Source organism: Lingula anatina, chromosome 7 (assembly GCF_051362555.1).
Source record: "Lingula anatina isolate TDL-2025a chromosome 7, LinAna3.0, whole genome shotgun sequence".
Taxonomy (NCBI): domain Eukaryota; kingdom Metazoa; phylum Brachiopoda; class Lingulata; order Lingulida; family Lingulidae; genus Lingula; species Lingula anatina.
The window spans coordinates 14,256,388-14,274,476 of record NC_141773.1 but is presented as its reverse complement, the minus strand read 5'-3'; the positions used below and the strand labels follow the sequence as shown (position 1 = coordinate 14,274,476).

Sequence of the window (18,089 nt, the reverse complement as noted above, 5' to 3'; positions counted from 1 at the left end):
ATAAGACATAAGAAAATGGTAGTTTCCGATGTGCAGTGAATTCTGGACATTTACACATTCGGTAATATATACATAAGAATGAAACAGTTCAAATATGGAACGAAAGAATCTATTGAAATACAATAAAGGTGGTTGAAAAGTGTATAAAAAGAAAAAAGAAAAGAAGGGAAAGAAAATAGCAGAAGTAGAGAAAATAAGAGAAGTTTGTAAATGGTTATAGTCGGAGAGTTTGTGAAGGACAGTCAATGCGTGGTGTGTACGCATTCTGTAACGCAGCCAAGCAAACAACAGCTCATAGCAAGGGTTAACGAAATAAATGATTTGAATTGGAAAAGGTGGTTGGTGTTTTCGTTGCGAGTTATTAGACAATAAATGATTTATATGCGATTAAGTGAAACGAATAAGAATATAAATTACAATAAACTTCTCTACTCATGTCAGACGCTTGTTACCATGAACTAACACTACTTGACAATGGGCTGAGCACTTATCACAGAGTCTGTGTACGATGCCAATGTTGTGCTGTGATTGGCTAGTTGAGTCACGTGAAGCCCTACTTTAGCGCCCTCGCGTATCGCGTGAATGCTGCGCATTTCTGGCCATGTGAAAATATTGATGACAAAGCACTTTTTTGCCCTGCGTTTCCCCATCTTTCACACACCCCAACGTGACAGGATGAAATTCTGAACTGAGGGGGTACAGATACATTATGTAACAGCCAACAAATATCCAACAAATATTTGTCAGTTTTTTTAAGACACATGTGCTACCCAATGGGATTCTACGGGATTTTGTGTTTATATTTAATCAAGATGGGCGAGGTAAAGTGAGGTTTTGGTTTCGAAAGTGCTTTAAGAGTCTGGTCGTATTATAATTCCTGTGATATAACGAAAAAAAGTAGTTTCTCTACGAGCAGCTGCCAAAAGGTATGTTAGACACGGGTAACAAATAATAGTGCTGCAGGAAAAGTTGGAAATATGAAATTGTAGCTGAAGTTGGAAGCACTTGAAGTTGTATGCAACTGTATTTGAGACGTTTTTATCTTTCATTTAAGCTCAAATTTCGATGAAGCAAAGAATCTGTCACCCTGTATCCAGATCAAAGTAATGTTGTTGAAGCGCAATTGTCAATGTCCAAGGGCTTATTCCCATTGAAACTATCGTGCGTGTTGGGGTTTATGCTTTCGTGTGTGTTGGGGCTTATGCTTTCCTTGGGGAAACACGCCGATTTTAACACGCACTCTCAAAATATATTATGAGAAAATCGGAAGATCTCTCGTCTACCTTATTCTAATTGGCCGCGAGGCAGTAATTGTGTCAGTCGCTCTATGCCTACCCTATCCTTTTGGTTTAGTGATAGCCACGTAACCTGACCGTTCATGCCCATGTTTTTATAGCTCCAAAGGTGGTTACTTGTACACACATCAATGAAGATCCCTGACATCATGAGCGAAGGCCTTCATCGGACTGAGAAGTGTTTTGAAAGCATAGTACCACAACTTTGAATGGAATGAATTCTCTTGTTCAAGTGGTCTCAAGCCCGGTGTGAGAGAGACAGGGTAGTAGGCTAGGAAGCATGAGTATTCACTATGATTGTCAGTGACAAGACCGGACTGATGTAACAGTGGCTTAACGGGGGCCATTGAAGCATATCAGACATGTTTGAAACGTGAGGGGATAAAAAGGATGAACATATACCAGCCCTCGATCTGGTCAGTCGTACATGTTAAAGATATATCCTGATTATTGGATATTTGCTTTATTGCTTATTTTATTGCATTTTAGAGAGCAAGGTAGATACATTGTACAATATCTCTATATTTTTTACTAAAGTGATTTTTTACATTACCAGAACACACAACTTCTTTTAACGTTTATGGCACTTGACATAAATTTTCTATTTACGTATTTGGAAACGAAATAAGAAATACGTTTTCTTTGTAACGCGAAATGATGAAAATAATCATCTCTTTAGAACAGTATATGCTAAAACGAGTATTATGAATAACAGTTGGATTCATGATCAAATACATTATCTAAAAAGAGAAGCAATGGGTACATCTTCTTGTTCTCACAATCGCAAAACGAAGCATATACAGTATTTTGTCTAACAGTATAACTAGTGAAGCATTTGGTTTCGGTTATTCCATACGTAAGCGTGACCTTCAAATTGGAGGCATGATCTTGTTCCTGTTGATTTCTTTGCTTCTCTTTATCTGAAAGTTAATACAATCGGTAATGTATATTTTTAGAAACTTGGTTCAATCAATGTGGATTAGTGAAGTTACACTAACCAAGTATAATGACATTAAAGTATCTATCTGCGCCAAAACTCAAACATATAAACCTCATACAAATAAAAATGAAAACTGATGCTAATATAAGTATACGAACAGGAATAAAGAACTCTGTATAACCGCGTTGCGCGTCCTTATCAGCACTACGCAGATTGTTTAAGATTTTAAAAGACTTACGATTTGACAACATCCGATATAAAATTCCAATAGCATATTCTGAAGTTCTAACATACACTGACTAAAATTACCAATTACAAGTTAAGTACGACATACTGAGGGCGGGATAACGAATCTTCCTTGTCATTTCATGCACACATACTCTACCACTAGCGCAAATACAGCGTCTATGGACATTGACACACGCCTACACGAACACACACGCACGCATACAGGTACACGCACACACGTCGCACTTAACAAACCACTTCCGTGTTCGAATCACACGCTCTAAGTTTACACGGAGCGCACGTGAACGAACACAGATGCTGGCCACGTGCGTGCACACATGTACGTTGTAATTATAGTATCTCTTTGTTCTCACCTATCCAGTCGTGGTAGCAGCCGCCAGGGGAAAGCTGAAGGATCTACAGCATCTGCATGTCACTTGGTTATTAGAACTCAGAAAATTGGCAATAGGTCGAGAAAAAAACGGGCAACTGGTGGATCTGCAGGTCCCCGAAAAAAAGGCACGGCAAACAACTGAAAAGGTATTTGGAATCAGTATTGATACAATGGCAATATTAAATCTTGGTTTTATTAATTCGGCTATCAAAATCATTAACGTTAATGCCCATTTTAAGTTAGGTATTTGCGTATGAACATAAGGTACATTTAACTTCATATAGCACAGAATAACCTAAAACAACATGCTCAAACTTTTTAAAGTCAGATTTATACATGTAGATTTTAGACTTTAGACAGAGAGATACAGTTGATGTAATATATAAATTACTTACAACACCATATGCTGTTGGTGCACTGGTTGGGAGGAAATATCAGATCTGAAAAAAAAAAAGAAATTGAAACGTTTTGACATAATGGACGTTTTTTCTCTTTTTTTGTCAACTCAGTCCAGTTATTTTTTTCCCTCAATAACAAAATCAAGCTCTGCGTGCACAATGGATCAAGAATAAACTGAGGTAAATATTTCAAAAATGGGCGACAATAAAGTTTGATTTGTTCAAGTGTTACGTTACTAGTATGTGGTATATAGACCCGTGATATATGACACGGATGGTGGTCAAAAAGGTGCATTCATTTCAGAGAATTATCTTTGTTATGAGATTCGGTCGCCATAGCCGAAAACATGTGGATTCTCGTATCATGAATTACAGCATCAGCATAAATCAAACCATACATGTTTAATACGTTTACAAAATAAAATTAGCAAATTGGTTTATCACACACAAAAACGTGTAGGACGTACATTGTTTGCTATATTGATTATCACATGAATCAAATTATGTCGTTTTATTTAAACGTTAAATTGGAGATATATAATTGACATATTTGTCTACGACTCAAACTGCTGATGAGAGAGAGAGAGAGAGAGAGAGAGAGAGAGAGAGAGAGAGAAAGCTTATCAACCACTGGAGCACAAACACCCCCTTTGTGCACAAAGTGTATATCTTATATAATTACAAGTTTATGCTGCATCAGAAAATGATGACGTTTGAATTGAAGGAACTGAAAACAGCATCACTAATTTTTGATATCCCATACTACTATAATCATCAATTCAATCATACAATATCAGGCAAACTCGATAGCTAAATTTTAAAAAACGTCAAGCTTCCCAGCCTGTGAAGCACTTCACCTACTTCCCAATGATCCTCCCGTCTGTGCTTGCGCTCCTATCCCAAAGACCACAACACAGAGCACTGCAGCGAGTAACAAAGTACACGTACGACCCATACTGCTGGCGGCGAGATGTGATGATCAATCAAGCTGGACAATTCTTGCTCTTTCCTCTTCTGCACCTGTTCCTTGGCGTTTTATACAAGACCGGAACAATGTACTTTGTGTTTTCTCTAAATCTGTTATCATCAAGATACCATCACTTGTTCCTGTTTGTACCAGTGCATAGATAATAGGGCTGTGATGGACCGATACTGTTACTTAAATATCGAGTTCCCTTCAACTAAAATAAAAGTATTAATAATTGATTCTTTAAAGGTTATCATAAGCAATACTTTAAGAGTGACAGGTTAACTTTGCTGTGTCGCCTGGTGAGGATTTGAATTCGGTAATTTGTATCAAAGAACTAAAAAAAATAAGAAACATTAATTTAGACATTTAATAATGGACCTTTGATATATTTTCGAGAAAGACTTTATGTCATGAATCCACCACTATATTTATGTAGTGTTCGTCTATCATTTTCACTATAAATACTGCTTTCTCTCTTACATGACAAGAAGACATTGTAAAATTAAATATACAATTTTCGACCGCAACACTAATATTACTCCACACATGTTAAGTGTATTTATGGTGAGAAATAGAAATAGATAGTTTTGGTAAGTGCGTTACCCGATGATCGGGATACCCTCTGCCTGGACCACAGATTAATGTTTCACTACATATTCACCGATATGTCTCTGGCTATATATATTTATATAGACTCCACCTATTATTTTGACTGTAAATACTGATTGCTTTCTTACGTGACAAGAAAACATCGTACAATTAAAGGTATATATTTTATATACAATACTGATATTGCACCATACAATTAACCTTAAGTGAAAAATAGAAATAGTAACCCCATTATCAGGAGATGTTGCACTCACGTTTTTGTCTTTTATCTGTACATCGCCGACGCTTATCCAATTCTCTTCCAGTATTTACCAAATGGTGACCCAGGTGAGGTTATGGCCCTGAAAAAAAAGAATAGTTGGACAGGACCATGACGCACCTGTGTTGGCCTGTTTCAAGTCGCGGGCTGTACGTTTGTTTAAGAAGGCACGTCATCTATCAGTATACTTGTGCACAGTATATTGACATATTTCATGTGGTTTACTTATTGCACAGTGGCATATTTCATAGGCATGTAATTTGCTTATTATATTGGCATTTTGGAGGGAAATAATTTCGTGTATACTGCAACAGAAATGGATGAGTTGTCGATGTACCGATGAAATATACACAAACATGAGTGCAACATCTCCTGATCATTCATTGTACCATCTAACAGGACCGCTGATTAATTATGATCACTTTTCTCCAACGCGAATGGAGAAATTTGCCACTGATTAGCCAAAGATATACCCTTGAAATAGCACAAAGTGAAAAAAACGACACGTGGCCATGAATGAGGCATCTTAACCTAATGATCTATTTCTCACCATAAATGAACTGTGTGGAGTAATATTAGTGTTGCAGTCATAAATTATATATTTAGTTTTACGATGTTTTCTTGTCACGTAAGATAGCAAGCGGTATTTTCAGTGAAAAACGATAAGTGAACCCTACATAAATATAGTGCTTGGTTCAAAATGAAGAGTCTTTCTCCCAGATATCTCTAATGGCCATTGTGTACATTTCAAAATTTAGGTTCCTAATTGCTTGTCCTTTGACCCAAATACCGCATTTAAATCTGCACCAACCGACACAGCTGTACTTAAAGAGAAAAGGAATCCACCCATATCTTTTAGGAAATGAATTTATCATATAGGTATGTGCAGGTAATACGCGTTTGTGGTTCAGCACAGTTAACCTACAACTTTGTAAGTATTACTTATGGTAACCTATAACGAATCAATTATTAATACACTAAGTTGAAAGGCACTTGATATTTAAATAACGGTGCCGGTCCATCACAACTCTATTATTTACGCACTGCCACAAACGGGAACAAGTGATGGTATCACTGCAATAACATACGGTGCATTGTTTTGTTCCTGTATAAAACACCAAGGATCAGATGCAGAAAAGAGGGAAAGATGGAGAATTGCCTTTCTAGGTTGACCGTCTCATCCCTCCGCAAGAGTTGTGTGTCGCACGTGTACTTTGTTACTTGTTTCAGTGCTATGTCTTGTGATCGTCAGGATAGTCGCACAGATACAGTTAGGTGCACGTATTACAACAAGTAGGTGATCTTATACACGGGTTGTGAAACTATACTTTAGCAGTGTAGATTACATGGTATTTCATGTTTAATACCTTAACTATAGTCCTGTAGTGTATAAAAATACATACTTGTACTTTGAGTTCATTCAGTCCCGTTAACTAGTGTTTTTAGATATATCGTAAAATTGTATGATATGCATTTTTGTTCTACGTTTTTTATTTCTGTTTGTTTGTTTGATTTTTGTGTTCCGATTGTCGGTTGTCTAAAATCAAGGCTTTCCTTGCTCCACCCTCTCTCTCTCTCGCAAGTAAATTGTCACAGCTAAAATTGTATTTAGGTCATTATTTTAGGTGTTCTGTAATATTTATCTGTACATCACACAGATGTAGATTTGTATGCAGTAATTCTTTTGATACCAGGAGATCTTTTTTCTTCGCCTGCGGTATACCAACTCCTAGCAGAAATAGATAATTCATTGAAATGAATCTTATTTTTTAATCACCGTTCGATGCCAAATGTTTGCAGGTTTCTGGCTCTTGTGAAACACACACACACACACACATGTCACACACACACACACACAAAGTGTATACGTTGAATTGAGTTGATAAAAATGTCCGCCATATTAAAATGTTTTTATTTTATTTTTCATAGCTCCTAACACCTTCATAGCTCCTAACACCTTCCAACAGTGTATTGTGTGTTATCATCATGTAGCAACTCTTTTCCTACGTCTACAAACTTTAATGATCAAATCATTATTATTATTAAATTTAAAGTAAAAACATGTTGCATTATGTAAGATTATGATATATAAAGTTACAAGTGTATTATGTTTATAAACGATTGTTTTGTGGTATTGCCTTCAAAGATGTATACCCAGACTAAGAAACACTGTTCAAAGTTTATGGGCTCGTTCCGAGTGATACTATCGTTTTACAAAGATTGATCCTATTCCCCGGAGACTCTTGCTGAATGCAACCAGATTAACACATTCACTCGACAAATCATCAAATTTGTTCTTGTCTTAATTTACCAAAATGTAGATTTCCGATGACTTTGTCATCGATAAAGGTGTAATTATTATATTAAATCGCGCCGTGGATTTATTTGTAAAGGCATGTGCTCTTACTATAGTATATTTTGTCTGGGCTCCGAATTTTGCCCTAGATGATGACCCAGACCCTGGCATGCTTGTTGGGTAAAGATATATTTATCACACATTTCCAGCGTGAGCACCAGAACAAAAGCTTAGCTATGATATTCCCTAATTTTTATGTTCTCGTTTCTTAAAGAATTATACATGTATATTGGCTGAAAACATTCAGGTCGTACATGTAATAAATGGTCTTCGTGTCTGAAGGTTTATTATTTAATTTTATTCTTACGCTTTTAATTAATGTCGTTAAATCTTGAAAGACTTGATCTTAGAACCATAAACCAGACCTTGTCACTGACCATCATTGTACATATGCACACTCAACCGCAAATTGTCTGCATTCTTATCCTCTTTATTTACTCAAATTGCCATCCGACTACGCTAGTAAATGGATTGCCTTTGACAATTCTATTACCCGTACTTCGATCATGTGTCTTAAACTGTGCGATATAATTGCAATTAGTTGAATTGTTTCAGTATTGTGGACAATAGCTTAAATACCCAAACTCGTTTACATGCGCGGCCGTAAGACGTCCGATGAGCAAGAGGAAAGGAATAAACCTTTCACGGAACCTGTACATGTACATACCTTTATCAATTAATTATATATAAATCACGTAGAGGGCTGATTATCGGATTAATGAGTTACTCATTGCTCCTCTCACCTGCGTCGCACCCACGGCAGGAAAGTAAAACCATTGCAACACAGATTTAATTCGTGAATAATTGAAATTGTCATGAATGAAAAGGAAATGAGTTTCTTACAACGCGATGATCACCTGTAATTACGTTGCGGAATATCGATATTAATATTGCTTTTCAGAAAGAGAACCAGCTGCTCCGGACTTTGAAAATTGGACGTCGCTCAGTTTCCAATTGCACATCTAAGCCAATGAAGTTAGACCCAAGTTTTACAGAGAAAGGGTAGAATGTGACGGGGGAGGAGGGGGGGGGGGGGGGGGGGGGGGGAGGACATTTTTTCACCAGGCCACTCTCGTGTTTTATTCGAAGGGGTGGTGCGAACATCTTGGCTTCCTCTGTACATTGTTTCCACTCTGTAAGCAGTTACGTATATGTGCACTGATAATGAGCTGTCACTTCTTTTGCATCTGACAATGAAAAGGGAAATTTAAAAACAATAGTAGCACACTAAACTTTGAAACATTTATTATATTCACAAATCCTTTTAAGTCAAATAGTATCATACGTAAGTCATGTGTTGAAGGATAATCATGTTTCCCAATAATCCAATGAATCAAAAATAAGAAAAAGTAATACAAGCTTACAATAGCTTTCCAAATAAAAATCGGTGCATTTCATCAATTTTAGCTCTTTTTCGACCTAACATTTCCACGACAAGAGTATTCAAAATAAAACAGCCACACCTACTGAAGATGGAGTATCAAAAATACTAAAGACATACATCATCATCATTACCATAATTATAAAAATTATTATCATAATAATTATAATAAATAGTTGCAATGCGTTTATACGGACTTGCACTCATTGATTATATCACGTCGGCGTTAAGCCTGGCGAAAACAAGTTCCAAATAATGATGCTTAACCGGGCACACCTCAAAATTCAACAGGGTGGAAAGAAGCATCCTCCACAAAGTGCATGGGCAGATTGAAGCCCACTCGGCAGTTGATGAATTGGGTTCATCAGACCCAAAGCTCTGGAATATTTTTAAAATGGTCTTACAACATAGCACTGACATAGTCAACAACATAGTCATTCATAGTACTGGTCAACTTATTGAAGCTAGATGAATGAATGAATGAATGAATAAGTGAATGAATGAATATAACGAAGAAAAAAAAAACAATTGACAGACTGTCATTGCCTTGTTGGCCATGTTATCACTGAAGTGTACGTATACACTTATAGTGAGCCCATTAACATTATTCATGTCTAAAACACAATTTGTAAGAATACCAATGGATATAAAAATATATGTAGTCCGTTGAGTTTAAAGAGAATATTTTCCATAATTATACACTATTTACCATTAGTATGTAATTACACTGCAATCACATAATATAAGCATGGGTATACTAAGGCTTATATAGTATGAGTAAACTAATACTTAGACGAATAGTCGCACGTAACGCCTTCACGACACAAAACTATAGCCACCTACCTCATCTGCTGGTCCATTTGAGCTTTCTCGATTCTCTTGTCTTTGGCGCGTCTATTTTGAAACCATATTTTAATCTGCGTCTCAGTAAGGCTCAGCAACTCCGCTAGCTCGAAGCGTCTAGGGCGCGTGATGTACTCCGTGCGGTGGTATTCGAGTTCAAGCTTGAGCGTCTGCTCGCTCGTAAACGTCGTCCTCTGTCTTCTTTGACGGTTCTCTTTTCTGCGTCGTCTTTGCACTGAAAAAATGGAAGCGATATATCTGGAAAAGGCATTTCACTAAATGGAAAATGTTAATATTTCTGAAAGAGGCACGGGATAAAAAGTAGGCTTGATAAGTAATAACCGCCTTAACATAAAGCTAATTTCGGAATGGAGACCATTTGAGCCTTAAACGAGACTGTCGGCACTGTGTGACGTCATGCAAATTGGGAAAACGTTCGTTAATATGCATGGGGCAAAGATGGCTTTCTAGTAATAAGGGGTGAGATGATGCGCAGATAATGTCGCCTCAGAAGGCAATACAAAAATAATACAAAATAAACAGTTAACCCAGTATTATATTAGAGTTAAGGGGGACGCCCAAGTGCCTTTGTCTAGCCTACATTTTAAAGTGAGAGACATGTAGAAAAGTGATGCCCAGGAAAGGAATCTACTAAAACTCCATAAAAAATTAATGTTAATTAGCGGATACCTTTTTTTTTGTGCATAGTGCATGTACGCCCCATTCTCAAAATTATTGTCCATTTATCATGTACGTGGATACTCACTAAAAGCTGGTAACCCTTGAACCAACGCCAAGTCCGCGTACGTCCCCATTAACGCAGGGTACGTAAACAGCGGTAACGGCGCAGCGTGGTCAGGTACACGGGAGGGAATGCCCAGTGAAGAAACTACTGGCGTTGTCGTTGTTATCTCCACGCTTGAGTCACTTGGGGGCGGGTTTGCGATGTCATTTCTGTCATCAGTCGTTCCTGTTTGCCTATCCGAACCCTCCGCAGGCGCCGTTGTTTCGGCCATTCTTGGAGGCGACCATATTGTAAGACAGTTATCCGGTTTGGTGGCATTTATTTGACTTTCGCTAGTAGGACTTCTCCCCTTGGTCTCTGGTGATGGTGCCAAATTCGTTTTGTCTGATGGTTCCGGATTGCTCTGGATTTTGACTGCAGGATTTGGGACACTCCCTGACCAGGGAGTCATGTGGTGGTGGAATGTCAAAACGTGATGATGAAAAAGAGACCGACTTCTATAAGCAGACGTCATAGCCAGTTGCGATATTCCAAGAAAAAGAGCCTTACTTCTTTAGTTTTAACTTGTCTTCGACCTTTTTTAGATCTTCACTGAAATGTCATATATCCCGTCTCTTTAACGGTCGCTACACTTGAATCTTTTGCCAAAAGATATAAGACACCGTCAGGAAATTTTATAGAGCAAACTTGTCCATTTATATTTATAACCTACATTAGACTTCCTTTCAAAAATATGATTCTGTGGAATATCATGTGATTACGATGATAAGAAAACTGAAAAAAAGTCACCGCATCGACACTGTCCGCAAATAACAGATCTTCCAACTACACTCTGATCTGGTGTCTTCAGTGTAATATAAGTGACCCGTCTTTAAATACTGCATGTGTATTGTCAAACGATTTACCGATAGCAACGTTTTGGGGCGGATGTTTTCACTCTGAAGATGATAAGTAATAACGATCATAATGAACAACAAATCATACAGAAAACCACCTGCCTTTGATAGCAGTTTTGAATACCAGTCATCTCCCGGGCTGACACTAGGATATCACCATTTGAAGTTCGCGTGCTTTCCGGTAATAGGAACAATTTCCGATGAAGAAAGCCAGAGACTGGCTGGCTAGACAAGAACGCCTAGATTTAAACGCGGAAAATTGTATATTTATTTTATTCGTTTATAGTCAGTCGCTTTAATTTGAACGCGGAAATATGCTATAATAGTTAAAATTTTGTTAGACAAATGCAAGCTTTTTGATGAAATAATAATGATAATAATAAATATTAAAAACGGCTTGTTATAGGAACCACTGCCGTATTCACAATAAAAAGTGATTTTTTTGTTTTAAGTTGCATATGAAAAGACCTTATATCGAAACTCAGCAGCAAGAAGACAACACAACTTGGAAAACGTTGCTACTTGATTCTGCCAATTCACATGAAACAACGATAAATGCATCACAGTTCCATTGATTTGAGAGCCCATTTTTTCAAGGACGATTTACTGTTTACAAGATAAAACTCCGTTAATACGGACACGCTTTTTGATCATTTTTCCTCCACGATCAGTGCAAAATTCACTTTTAAATACAATCCATCCAAGGCACTGTTTTCCAGAGCGACCTTTAGGCCATTATTTTTATCAAGGCCAAACAAATAACATACCCTTTATGAGGACCATACGAGAAGTCTGACCTCTCGCGAATAAGCGTGATATCAAGCGAGACATTTGCGGTGCGACAAAGAATGAAAGTCGACATATTTGATCCCCGCTGATATTTTTCTTCGTTTTCTCTTAAATTCTGTTGAATAAAGACGTCAATTTTTCATTTCGAATGCCATCATTTTGTATTGCTGTCTTAGACCACTTTCCCTGCGCAATCAATTTCATTCTTATCTGTGCAAAGTTACCCCCCCCACACACACCTCCAACTTCTGGCTCGTTTTCAAGTCTCGTGTGACGTACTTAATGAAGTGCCGACAGACTCGTTTTTATGGTAACTCGGATTATTTCCAATTAATAAACCTGCCGTGATAAACATTTGTGCGTCACCTTGAATGCGGTTTCTATAACAGCCAATAGAGAGAGCAATATTAATATTCGGCACATTTACTAAATATAAAGTGAGATTTCATAAAAAAAACAAACAAAAAAGTTTTTCTTTGGCCACACGTCCCGTTGCATTTCAGAGGACTTAACTTTTTGGAACTACGAAGGGTTATAAATATATTAAACATAGCCTGCTGTCATGATGAACGGCAACGCAAATTATGCAAATTATGCTTTTTGGCTGAAAAAAATTAAAGTTATGCCGTGATTAAAGTATCCAAATACTCTTCATGTATATGTGCAATACATGGCAAAATAGGCCACAGAGGACGTGTTACATTCGATAAAGATGAACAGTTATCACAAACAAAACGACGCCAAGTCTTCAGACAGTTGTCACGTGTCACTCTCTGTGCTGAGTAGACTGCCACGCCCATCCGTGTCACCACTGCAGTGTCACCTGCGTTGTGTCCGTGTGTCACGTACCACCGACCGCAGCGTCGAAGGGGTGATTCGACAGAGACCTTTCATTTTTTCATCAGGGCTTGCCGTTTTTGCGTCCGTTGCTTCACTTGTTGGGGCACGTCGTAATTTGGCGAAACTCCAGCCATGGCATGGTGTTTGGGGGAAAGTTTGAGTTTGACCATTCTCTGCGTCGTGGTATTTGCAGCTACGGCTGAAATCAGTGACGAAATCAAAGGTACATTTTGTTTAAATGCATGTTTGTTTAACATTTAATGCATTATATACTACCACGTTTTTGTTTTAATTTTGATTCAAACAGTTTATACTGGCTGCTTTGTTTCGACCTCGCTTTTATGACAACCAAAATTATTACTGTTAAATCACAGAAGCTGAAGGAGACTGAAGTTGAATGAATGTGTACCTACTATTTGCACCCGTATGGGGGTAATTTTAGGGTTTCTCTTAGTCGCGGCCAGAGTCTATGTTTTTTTCTCGATGTTTTCCTCATACGCTTCTATCCAATAATTTGTTAATAATTATAATTTCTTTATAAGATTACTACCCCTTGGATGAATACAATATATCTGTAATAAACGGAGCATACCAATTTTGAGGAAAAAAACATTATTTATTAATTCTAAATATAAAAGACGCTGTCGTACAACTTAATATAAGAATATAAATACCCAAAAAGTGATATGCTCTTCCTTATTCAGAATTCCACAGACACTCAGTCCTGGACCTTGGGTGCATAGACGATGCCAATAAAATGCTGTCAGCAAAGCTAGACGAAGTTAAGATCGACCTTAAAGCTTTATTAGCAGCGCGTGACGAAAACGACACGACCTTGACCTATATAAGTGACCCCGCGCGCCACCGCTTTCAAGACGCCTCCTACGCATTACGCCGATGTACCCACAAGGCCTTGAAGGTACGCCACCGGTACTTCGGGATCGATAGGCACAACTACTGCTGGGGGCCGTTGAGCTCGGACGTGGAGCTGGAGACGGCAGTGGAGCAGAGCCCCCAAAACCAGCCAAGTCACTGTAAAAATGACATGCCTAGAAAAGGTCAAGTTAGACTTTTTCGTGTAGACAAAGGTGAAAATTATTTTAAGAATTACAATTGCTGACGGAGGCAGTATCACGAAGGGGGGGGGGGGGGGAGAGGGGGAGGGGGTCGAGTTCGCTCCTCCCTACCTTGGTCCCTGAATTTTACTGAGGTGATTCTTGATTGCATTAAATTTATGCTAACAGCACGACAATACGCATCTTGGTTCATTTGGTAACTGCCCCCTTTTACCAAACCCAAATTATCACGGGCGTGTACAGTAACATTTTTGGTTAAAGAAGTTTAAATATCTTAAAGACCGTAGAAATTGCGGTTACGATGCTCTAACTATTTCAGGTTCAACCCAAGGTGACACTGCCCAATTTTCGTCTTTATTTTGTTAGATATATGTAGTTGTTTTATGATCATAAATGTTGTGTCTACGGTAAAAGCCACTCAGTTCTTCTTTTGATATCAGAAGCCATTAATATCCAGATTCCCGCTTTCCTGGCTTTTTTATTTATTTATTTATTTATTTATTTTTTATTTATTTTTTTTTTTTGTGTGAAGTAAATTTGAAGGGAAAGTTCCACGCATAAAAGAGACGTACAATTCGAGTGGTTCATTTAGGCAGTCTTTTTTAAGGTCTATCGAATATTTCAGGGCATCACCCTTTGGAATCCGTGGCAGAGTTCAGTACGTTAGTTGGCTGTGTGACCGGCATGGATCCCCTGAAGTATTATGGTTATGGTTGCCACTGCGGTCTTGGTGGCCACGGGGCAGTAGTCGACCCCACAGACGAGTAAGTGAATGTGCGTACTCGCGTTTGCGTGTGTGTGTCCTTATGCACGTGCGTGTGTGCTTGTCTGTGTGAGGAGAGAGAGTAAGAGAAAGTCAGATTTGATTTGGAATTATGGTGAAAAAGTTACCGGTGCCTTGCATTGTGAGGAAAGATAACTAAACAGTCTCTATCAATAGAGTATTTTTTTAATAAAATGTCCCAGTAGGTTATTATAAACTAAATTTTATCTTAGGAAACCTACGTGTACTTGAGAGGAATCAAGGATAGCATGCATAAGGGATAAGTACATGAACGACTCAATGACTAATTTAATTGTTTTTTTTTTCCTCACAGGTGCTGTAAGATTCACGATGAGTGTTACGAGATGTTGACAAGAACTGGGCAGTGTAACTGGAGGTTAACTGTCTATCTTCTTCCTTACTCTTACAGTGGATGCAAGGGAAATAATATGACGCCAGCCTGCCGTAAGAAAACTTATTTTGTTATATAAGATCTCTTTATCATTTCTTTATCATGTCTATTTAATTATTTTTCCACGATTAAACCCCTCTCCGTTACTTAAAAATTTTTTTATGTAGACCTATATATCCTGTAAAATGTCCAAAAATATTTTTTACTTAATGTTGCTCTAAAATTTCATCAAATGAGTGTGAAGAAGATTATGGCTTACCGACTTCGTGAAGATTAAGTCCTATTTAATAGTCGTGGTCCGCCTCTAAATATTTTCAACGACCATTTATACCATTAAAACATTTGGCGTGCAAAATATCTTACCGAAGCCGCTCACCCATAGCTAAAGTGCTTGAGGAACCAGAATTTAATTGATAACAATAAGGAAACAACGTGGGTGCTCAAAAGCAACATCATTAAGTATAAATGGTATTTTTCCCTTTTATATCACACTGTTCTAGGACTTCCGTCGTGGTACTGGCTATACGGGCGGTGTCGCTACCAGATCTGTAAGTGTGACATGATAGCAGCCCAGTGTTTTCAAGACCAGAGGGGGACCTTCAACGCCAAATACGTCAACTACGACAAAAGAAAATGCCACTGAGTCAACGAATGGCACTGTATGCTTATTTGAAACTACGAGAGTCGTAGCTAATTGTGGTAGTTGTGTCGCTCGGATTTTGAAATTGCACCAAGTTATTGTTCAAATGACTTTTTGTGACAGTGAATGTTTATATTGTTTTACATGCTATTGGAAAGCACTTACCTTGTCATATTTATTTATATACGTTTTCTGAAATGTTCACTTCAATTTACGTTTGTTATGTACAAGTTGTTATGATATCAATCATGTCGCTTATGCATTCCAACATAATCGTTGGAATATATATGGGCCTTTGTACTTTTTATTTCTTATTACAGACTTATAGCCGATTGAAAATTTGGTTGATGAAAATTTTCTTTGCTTCACAACGATAGCATTCTGGGGGTGACTCAGTATTGATCAAATCCAAAATCATTTTTTGTTTGTTTGATCAGAAAACCACCTTGGTAAGCCTCCGAGTAAATTAAAATGAAAACACTGTGCTTAACGTGAATTTCATAACTTTACACCCGAGCCTAACGCACGCCTTTAAAAGCTTTTCATCGCCCATAAACGTTAAATTTCTATTTACGCCCCCCTAGTAGACCTACCTGTTTCTCGAATCACCTAAACACGCACTTAAATGTTTCGTGTGTCTTTACCACAGATGCCTTTTCTGCTGTTGTCTAATAAACGCAAACGACTATACTTAGGCAAATAATGGCGTTATTTCCGATGCGCAATGTATATAAATACGCAATAAAGTCGTAAATGACATAACGATGATGTGTAGCTGGTTTTGCGAATAGAGCGTAACCCACAGTTGTCCTCGTGTTTGAGAACTGAGAAAACAAACCACATTTCGTGTAGTACAGAGATATGTTGTACAAATAATGATAATAGGAAAAATACAAAAAAAAGATAATGAAAGACACATGACCAATCACAGCCTTGATGCATTCTATACAGAACTTGAATCTTCATTACTATTCTGTGACCGCAACGATCAACTCAATATGAAGTCTTCGTGATCTATTTAAGAATTTAATTATTTATCATTGTTATTCTCATAATCCGTCGTTTGATAAGCTGATATAACTAGAACTTTAAAAAAAGATTGTAGCAGTGCTGAATTTAAAAAGTCAATGCCCTTTTGTCGTGTGCTCTCGCAATGTTATAGTCCGGAAGTGCGAATGACTTTCAAATGTGCAAATGGCTTTCAATGGGCAATGTGCAATTTGGCCTGTCATGTGTGTGACCCGTAACCACTCACCTCGCGAAGTGGTTTTTCAGGACAATGCATGCGTTGAACCACAGCACATGGTTAGTTCTACATCGTACATAGCACCATCCCTGTTTTTATGGCAGACGATTAAGGAATCAAAACGGCTTTTCTCCTTACTTTGTACAGGAACGTTTGCGATGTTTAAACTTGGTGTGGAGTGCTGGAAGTGAAATCTTTAGTTTGCAAAAAAAATAAAAAAATAAAAAAATAAAAATAAAAATCCAAGGATAAAAGTGAGCGTTCCGAAAAATGTGCCTGTCATTAATCTGAGGTTTGGATGCGGGGTTCGTGTGGGAAGATTTCGCAGCATCTTTCAACATAACAATATGACATAAGCCTAGTTTTTGCGGTTTATTTCTATGTTTCATATTTTCTTGTAAATAGGGGTGCGAATTGAAATGATGGTTTCAGTCCCATCCCCTCGCTATTCGCGGGTATCAACAGAAGGGGCCTATATTGTTGCCATTTATGCCACCTTAATCGTGTGTGCACCTGGCGTATCTCTTATAAGGCGCGCCATGGGACTCTCTACTTTGTGGAGTGAAGTTAAAGGTATCCTATCCGGAATTTTCCCTCCAAATCGAATTTTTCGGTTGACTTCTACTCACGAACTATTGCTCTACCCGCCCCTGTACTTCGACGTTGTATAATACTTATAATTAAAACAATTAATTTTACATGTTCAACCAGGTTTTGGGTTTTTATCGTTTGTAAGGTTTGGATAGGACAAATAAGCTTGTTGGCAGATTATTTAGACATATTAAACGTGACTTCGTGTCATTTTCAAACGCGGTTAGTATACCTTTAAAAGCGTAAACATCTATTCGCCTCTTGATTTACCTCTCTGGCCACAGTGAACATTAAACCTCTCCCGGTTCAAATCCGATGTGCTTTCACAATATTGATATTCATATCACGGCAGAATCGTGGTGTGTTATTAACATGTCTTCCTTTTGCTACACCACAAATTACAATAATTAAATTGAGG

The 18,089-nt window shown here is 37.8% G+C and overlaps 2 protein-coding genes and 1 long non-coding RNA gene across 3 annotated transcripts; 1 reads left to right on the top strand and 2 right to left on the bottom strand.

Annotated features, from left to right (window-relative positions):
• Window positions 1-1,761: 1,761 nt before the first annotated feature.
• LOC106170258 (uncharacterized) lies at window positions 1,762-4,430 on the bottom strand. The gene is made up of 4 exons (XR_001239183.2): window positions 4,117-4,430; window positions 3,253-3,297; window positions 2,838-2,995; window positions 1,762-2,215 (listed from the first exon to the last, which is right to left on the bottom strand). It is a non-coding gene; the product is annotated as an uncharacterized LOC106170258 (long non-coding RNA).
• A 4,247-nt stretch (window positions 4,431-8,677) lies between these two features.
• Window positions 8,678-12,202, bottom strand: LOC106162510 (uncharacterized). The gene is made up of 3 exons (XM_087018628.1): window positions 10,440-12,202; window positions 9,674-9,908; window positions 8,678-9,208 (listed from the first exon to the last, which is right to left on the bottom strand). Exons 1-3 carry the CDS (start codon window positions 10,930-10,932, stop codon window positions 9,115-9,117), a joined length of 822 nt encoding a protein of 273 aa, XP_086874754.1. The 5' UTR covers window positions 10,933-12,202; the 3' UTR covers window positions 8,678-9,114.
• Window positions 12,203-12,896: 694 nt separating this feature from the next.
• LOC106170257 (uncharacterized) lies at window positions 12,897-16,596 on the top strand. Its single transcript, XM_013550052.3, has 5 exons — window positions 12,897-13,166; window positions 13,648-14,031; window positions 14,645-14,783; window positions 15,117-15,247; window positions 15,695-16,596. The coding sequence occupies exons 1-5, from the start codon at window positions 13,076-13,078 to the stop codon at window positions 15,835-15,837; spliced, it is 888 nt and encodes a 295-aa protein (XP_013405506.2). The 5' UTR covers window positions 12,897-13,075; the 3' UTR covers window positions 15,838-16,596.
• The last annotated feature ends 1,493 nt before the right edge of the window (window positions 16,597-18,089 follow it).